Source organism: Theobroma cacao, chromosome 4, assembly GCF_000208745.1.
Source record: "Theobroma cacao cultivar B97-61/B2 chromosome 4, Criollo_cocoa_genome_V2, whole genome shotgun sequence".
In the NCBI taxonomy this organism is placed as follows: domain Eukaryota; kingdom Viridiplantae; phylum Streptophyta; class Magnoliopsida; order Malvales; family Malvaceae; genus Theobroma; species Theobroma cacao.
In genome coordinates, this window is record NC_030853.1 from 3402635 (window position 1) to 3409103 (window position 6469).

Here is a 6469-nt window from a genome sequence, read left to right on the forward strand (position 1 = left end):
CTCATGATTCTATTTCATGCACCTTAGATCAAGACTCATACTCATTTGATGAATTACAAGATGCATATGATAACTTAGTATTTGAATTTGAAGAAAAGACATTGAAATACAAGTACATCATATCCAAGCTTAAAGTAGAAAATAAGTTCTTAATTTAGGCAAAAATAGAACTAAAATTTTAAATTTAAATAATATAGTCTAAGTGGGAGATTGTTAGATTTTCTCAATAATAACGTGCAGACTTACATTATTTAATTTATTTTACCTTTTATAAAAACAAGCTAAGCTTATTTTGTCTTGATAAAGTGACAATTTAAAAGCTCCTAATATGATTTGATAAAGTGAGCTGAGCATTAATATTAATATGAACTTAACAGTGTAATTCTTAATAGGAAACTTTAAATTCTGTAATGCGTAGGACTAAGAATTCACTATATAAAAGAAAGGCTGGGTCCCTTCTCCTGTCTATAACAACATAAAGATTTCACTCATTGGAGAGTTCCAAAGAAAAAAAGAGAAAGATCCTAGCGCATTGAGTAGTAGTAGTTAACGTGATTGATATTATTTTCGCTGTTAAATCAAGTATTAAAAATAAAGTATGCTTTTGTATCTTATATTCCTGCTATTATAGATCCTGGACAAGTATACATTATTTATACATAAGATTTCATCAAAGTAGTGTTCTGCTGAGCTAAACTTCTTGCACTTCAATCAAGCTACAGTTAAACTATTATTTCTTTGTGAAAAATCTAGCTAAAAGGAGCGCTAGATGCTTGCTTGGCCTTGGCCTTTTTTTGAGCCTTTTCTTCCAACCTTCTAACTTTAGAGGGCAGTCTGCAAACAAAATGTTGAGGTCTATAACCCTCAACAGAAAGACCAGTGAGCTTCTCAACTTTCCATCTCTCAACCAAAAACTCTAATAAATCTGCATAGTCCTTAGCAGTGTAGACTCCAAGCCTTTGAGCAACAGCGGAATAATGATGAAAAAGGATATCATCCTGTCCATTATACATTAGATAAGCTTTAGCCTATTTCTCTTTTAATTTTACACAATTTGTTATTAAGGGGGCTGAATCAGTAGATAATCACCTTCAGCATTAGGTAGATAAAGTCACACAATGCCTACAAACAAGTCACGCAATGCTCAACAAATATTCAGTCACATAATGCCTGTCACGCAACGCTCAACAAATATTCAGTCACGTAATGCCTATAAACAAGTCACGTAATGCTTAACAAATATTCAGTCACGTAATATTTAGGCACCTAATGCCAAATAAACAAGTTACGATTCCTAATATCCAGTCACACACCCTAATATCTAGTGACTTAATGCCTAACAAATATTCACGCATCGCCTATAAACTGATTGATTTCGCTACCCCCAACCAGATTTAAGTTTCCAAACTCATATAATTTACCCATCAACTTTTTCGTTCTATGAATAATCTTAAATAAACCCAAGAACACATAACAAATACCTTGATGTCATCTCTGCACTTTGGGATCGTAAGAAAGTTGACAGCTGATATAGACCTCGATGGCGTTGGAGCGCTGGATGGAGGGATAGCTAAATCTAAATCGAGATTTAATTTTGAAATTTTAAGCTGAATGGCGAGAGAGCATAAAGAAAGAAACCGAGACGCGTCTTCATTTGGATTAATTGGTTTAAAGGGTATTCTTGTCAAGTCGTGTCAAAAATTGGTTAAAAACAGTTTAAATTATAGAAACGGTTATTTTTAAAGTCACCTTACTACGAAAGTCATTTCTCACAATTTTCACTTAAATTAATCAGCCGAACTTTCTCATATGTTGTACGAGAAATGTTTATTATATATTTAAAAGGAAGTCTTAAAACTATTTTCTCATTTTATCGTGTGGAGAGCATAAAAAGAAAAAAAAAATATATTGAGGCAAAAAGAGAGATACAAAGAGCCTGTGCGTTATCTAATCTAAGAAACATGAAGCTTTGATGATTGAAGTCTCCTCCTTTCTTCTACCTTCTGAAATTATTGAGGTACGGCAAAAGGTTTACGTTCTGTTTTTTGATTTCTAATTACAGCTTTGGGTTGGAATTTGCCACGAAGAGCATACCCTATTCCCCTAGCTCCTTAGGGTCTCGGCCAGACATCATTCACTTTTCCAATGCATTCTTTCACTAAAATATTGCTATAGGGTATGATCAACATTGCAAACTATTATCATGTTATAATTTGTTGGTGGTTTAGGAAATGTCTTTGCTGCTAGCAGCTTGTTCCTCTTTGTAGCAGGATTCCTGAGAATTTTTCTTTTTCATTTTTTGGTATGGAACGAAAATGAAGACTTAGGGGTTAACTTTTTGACAGGTAACAAGAATCCTGGTAATTTCACATCATTCTGTGCAATTGAAACCAAAACATTATGGGAATCTGGTACTCTTTTGACTGTCAGGATTTAGATTTCCCAAAGCCACAGGACCTGCTCGATAGCTTTCTGGCTTACCAACTTGCCGCGTGTGTCGAACGACTAACACAACCGGATTAAGCAAAACCATTCACCCTAGTAATAATAATTTGATAACAACTGGGCCAGCTCTCTTGACCCTCTGCTCTGCTCTGGTACAGGGAAAGTACTAGGACTAACTATTAAAGGCTGAGGCCAAGGTAGTCCGTGGTTGTTTTTGTCACTACAACAGCCCCACAAAACCACAATCAACAAAGCTAGCTAAAGACTAAAGTTCCCCGATGTTTTTGTACTGATCTGCTTTTTGGGCAAAATAGTAACAAGCAAAGGAAAATGGTGGGGGGCATAAAACCCATAATTGGGCAGCAGTGTTCTGCTGAGCTAAACTTCTTGCACTTCAATCAAGCTACAATTAAACTATTATTTCTTTGTGAAAAATCCAGCTGAAAGGAGCGCTTGATGCTTGCTTGGCCTTGGCCCTTGTTTGAGCCTTTTCTTCCATCCTTCTAATTTTAGAGGGCAGTCCGCAAACAAAATGTTGAGCTCTATAACCCTCGGCAGAAAGACCTGTGAGCTTCTCAACTTTCCATCTCCCAACCAAAAACTCCAGTATATCTGCATAGTCCTTAGCAGTGTAGACTCCAAGCCTTTGAGCAACAGCGGAATAATGATGAAAAAGGATATCATCCTGTCCATCATACATCAGATAAGCTGGCATTGTGATTTTTTTCCTCATCATGTCGGCTAAAGCCAACATAGTTGCATCCGGGTCGATTTGAAAGAGCTTTTCCACAATCTTGGAGTAGGCAGCTTCGTGACGTTTCTCATCGGCAGCAATGGTGCCGCATATCTGTGCTAATTTTGTGTCCCCATGTGCCTTGGCTAGCCTGGCTGTATTACCGTGGGAGATGAACGTTGCTCTTTCTTGAAATGAAGTGTATATGAATCCATTGTAAGGGTTATTCTCAAATTTGGTATCCTGAGATTCACCCCATGTGCAGAAATGAAGTCAAACTAGCATGCCAAGTAATTAAGCAAACTATACATACACCCTTTTTTCTGTCCTTGTTTTTTGAGTTAAAATACTAAAGACAGGAATTTCTTAGTATCTTAATATTGCAAATATATATACTCAATGTAATTAAATAACCAAACAGTGAAGGTTCTCACCATTGCTGATCCAATCAAATACTGAATTGTCTTCTCAATTTGCCTCATGTCTACTCGTCCAGAGAGGTACAGATACTTGTTAAGAAGGTCACCATGCTTATTCTCCTCAGCTGTCCATGCCCTCGTCCAAATTGCCCAAGGAGTAAGGCTTGCGCCTGTCTCGTCTCGAACTGCATCGAGTGTGTTGAGTGCTGTCTGGTATGTTGGGAGGGCCTCCTCTGTGATCATATTTCCAACCAACACCACAAAATATTCATCTGGTAGTTCTTTTGATCTTTCTCTCAACTCCTTGACTTGATCATAGAATCCTTCTGATTCGGGCGCTGGAAGAAAATCTTGCGGTTGCCAACTTTTCTCAACATTATGAAGATGAACCAGGATGTTATCGGTGGCCCAATTCTCAATGGATTTGAATACCTCTATCTTATCCGGTGGCATGGAGTGAGTCACTTGAAACCCTACCTCTTTCGCAGGCCGGAATGGCTTGTTTTCCGATTCCCTGAATAAGAAGGATTAGAGATTGTTGGGTCCATTATAGACTGATGATCAACGCACTCCTCAAATGATAGATAAGATGGCCAGAAAAATGCAAGTACAAACACAAAATTTTGATGCCCTGATAAATCTCATGAACGTGACATAACAATAAAATGGATTTGTTGAGGCAACAATCGTTTCCATCTCATATCCATGCTGATGATGACAACCTCCCGAAAGAAACATTTATGTTTAAAACCACACCTTCATAAAATTACCCTTCTCTTTTCAACAACTTATCAAAGCAATAGCAGACACAGTGAAATCTAGAAAAGCAAATATATTTGAAAATAAATGGCAGAATTTAAGAAGAGCTGAACCGAACTCAATCCATCCCAAAAATAAGCCAAGAGGAACTTTAGATAAAGACAGAACACTTGACACTAGAGGACAGGTATACCATGCAAAGTACTACAAATACTTTTTGCTGTTCTTTCTTATTTGATTTTTTGTATCCGTTAGACACGTAGACGGTACTTTGGTTGCTCTGAACCCCTGTATCACTACGGAATAAGAAAAATATCTGGGGAACGGGCGCAGAGCAATCATGAAAGACAAGCAGCTAACGGGGTTAGTGTCAATAATCCTGAATTATCAAGATAAAAACATGAAAGACAAAAAAATGCATTGACCAAAATGAACAACAGGAAAGTAAACAAAACTCACACAGCGGGGGAGCAGTGGGTGGACACCATGGAGGCTTTGGGGCATTTGAGGCCTTGAGACAGAGAAAGTTGCTTGAAGGATGATGGGAAGAATGCGGTTAAGTGCAGCGTCAGAGCCATTGTTTTTTTTTTTTCTTCTGCTCGCCTCTTCAAAATTAGTGTAGTGAGTTTTAACTCTTGGCTTTTCAAGGCTCTGCTTGATGCATGTTTCGATGCTACATTTATACAACAAGACCAAAATCAACTAACTACCTTCACTTGTACAAGAGGAATGTGAACATCGTGGCATTAATGGCGTGAAAAGACAAAACGCATTGACTTTTTTAATAAAAAAAGGAAAAACAACTTCTAAGTTAGCTTTTATAATAATAATAATAATGGAAGAACACATGTTTATAGTACAGCAATCGTGTCTTGCTATCCTTTAATTTGGCAATTTGTTCATAATAATAATAATGGAAGAACACATGTTTATAGTACAGCAATCGTGTCTTGCTATCCTTTAATTTGGCAATTTGTTCATAATAATAATAATGGAAGAACACATGTTTATAGTACAGCAATCGTGTCTTGCTATCCTTTAATTTGGCAATTTGTTCATAATAATAATAATGGAAGAACACATGTTTATAGTACAGCAATCGTGTCTTGCTATCCTTTAATTTGGCAATTTGTTCATTTTCTATCCTCCTTTGGAGCACCCTACTAACAGAGATCGGGCGTCACAGTCGATGGTCGCAGGGACAAATTTGGCTTATACCAAAGAATATTTATTTGTTTAAAAAAAATAAAATCAAACAAAATAAGAAAGACAATAAGATAATAAAGTAAAAGTTAGGTGAAAGAAATAAAATTAAATATTAAATTAAAGTTCATTTGTCAAAGCTAAAAGATAACACTACAGAAAAAAAAAAGGATTTTATTGATGGAAATGATTTCATTGGTAAAATTTCGTTGACATTGTCGATGAATTTGTGAAACCCCACACTTTGCATAAGAGAATAAATTAAGGAATTCTTAGATAAGCATATAGACTTCATATTTTGAAACTTTAAATTAAGATTTTAACTTTTGAAAAGTTTATATTTTAATGTATAATGATGATTGGTAAAGTTTGGTGAAAAAATTAGATCCATTGGACAAGTTTTCAAGCTTATTCTTACATACTGAAGTAAATATATAGATACATGATGAACAAATATCTCTACATTTTAATTAAAAAGTTTTTCAAAAGAATCTTGATAAAAAAGTATCGATACATCTCATAACAAGGCGGTCTTTACATTACGTTTTCAGCATCTACAATTCATCTTATAATGTACATCTCATACGTTTTTGTTAATATTTTGATGGTTCTTGTTCCACTTTATTAATATTTTACATTAATTCTTACAAATTTACGTCAAGATTTTTTATAGGTTTATATCAAGGTTTTTCAACTATTGATTTTCATTATAATTATTTTTATCCTTATTATTATTTATCTATAAATTAAAATTTATAAACCATTAAATACTTTAAACTCAAGAATATAAATTTAAATGTTTAATTTCTCATAAGATTATGTTTATTTGACTTAAGTGACTTGTTACGTTAAATCTATCACATTTACATCAATATTTTGTCAATAGTTATTCCACTTTTATAATTTTTAT

The 6469-nt window shown here is 34.9% G+C and overlaps 1 protein-coding gene across 1 annotated transcript; it reads right to left on the reverse strand.

Annotated features, from left to right (window-relative positions):
• LOC18601170 (stearoyl-[acyl-carrier-protein] 9-desaturase, chloroplastic) lies at positions 2347 to 4995 on the reverse strand. Its single transcript, XM_007032019.2, has 3 exons — positions 4816 to 4995; positions 3613 to 4111; positions 2347 to 3421 (listed from the first exon to the last, which is right to left on the reverse strand). The coding sequence occupies exons 1-3, from the start codon at positions 4932 to 4934 to the stop codon at positions 2855 to 2857; spliced, it is 1185 nt and encodes a 394-aa protein (XP_007032081.2). The 5' UTR covers positions 4935 to 4995; the 3' UTR covers positions 2347 to 2854.

Coding starts and splice junctions, on each gene's coding strand:
- LOC18601170 (XM_007032019.2), bottom strand. CDS start 4,934: ATGGCTCTGACGCTGCACTTAACCGCATTCTTCCCATCATCCTTCAAG. Junction 4,112..4,815: donor ACCCACTGCTCCCCCGCTGT/GTGAGTTTTGTT, acceptor CTTCTTATTCAG/GGAATCGGAAAACAAGCCAT. Junction 3,422..3,612: donor ATTTGATTGGATCAGCAATG/GTGAGAACCTTC, acceptor GGTGAATCTCAG/GATACCAAATTTGAGAATAA.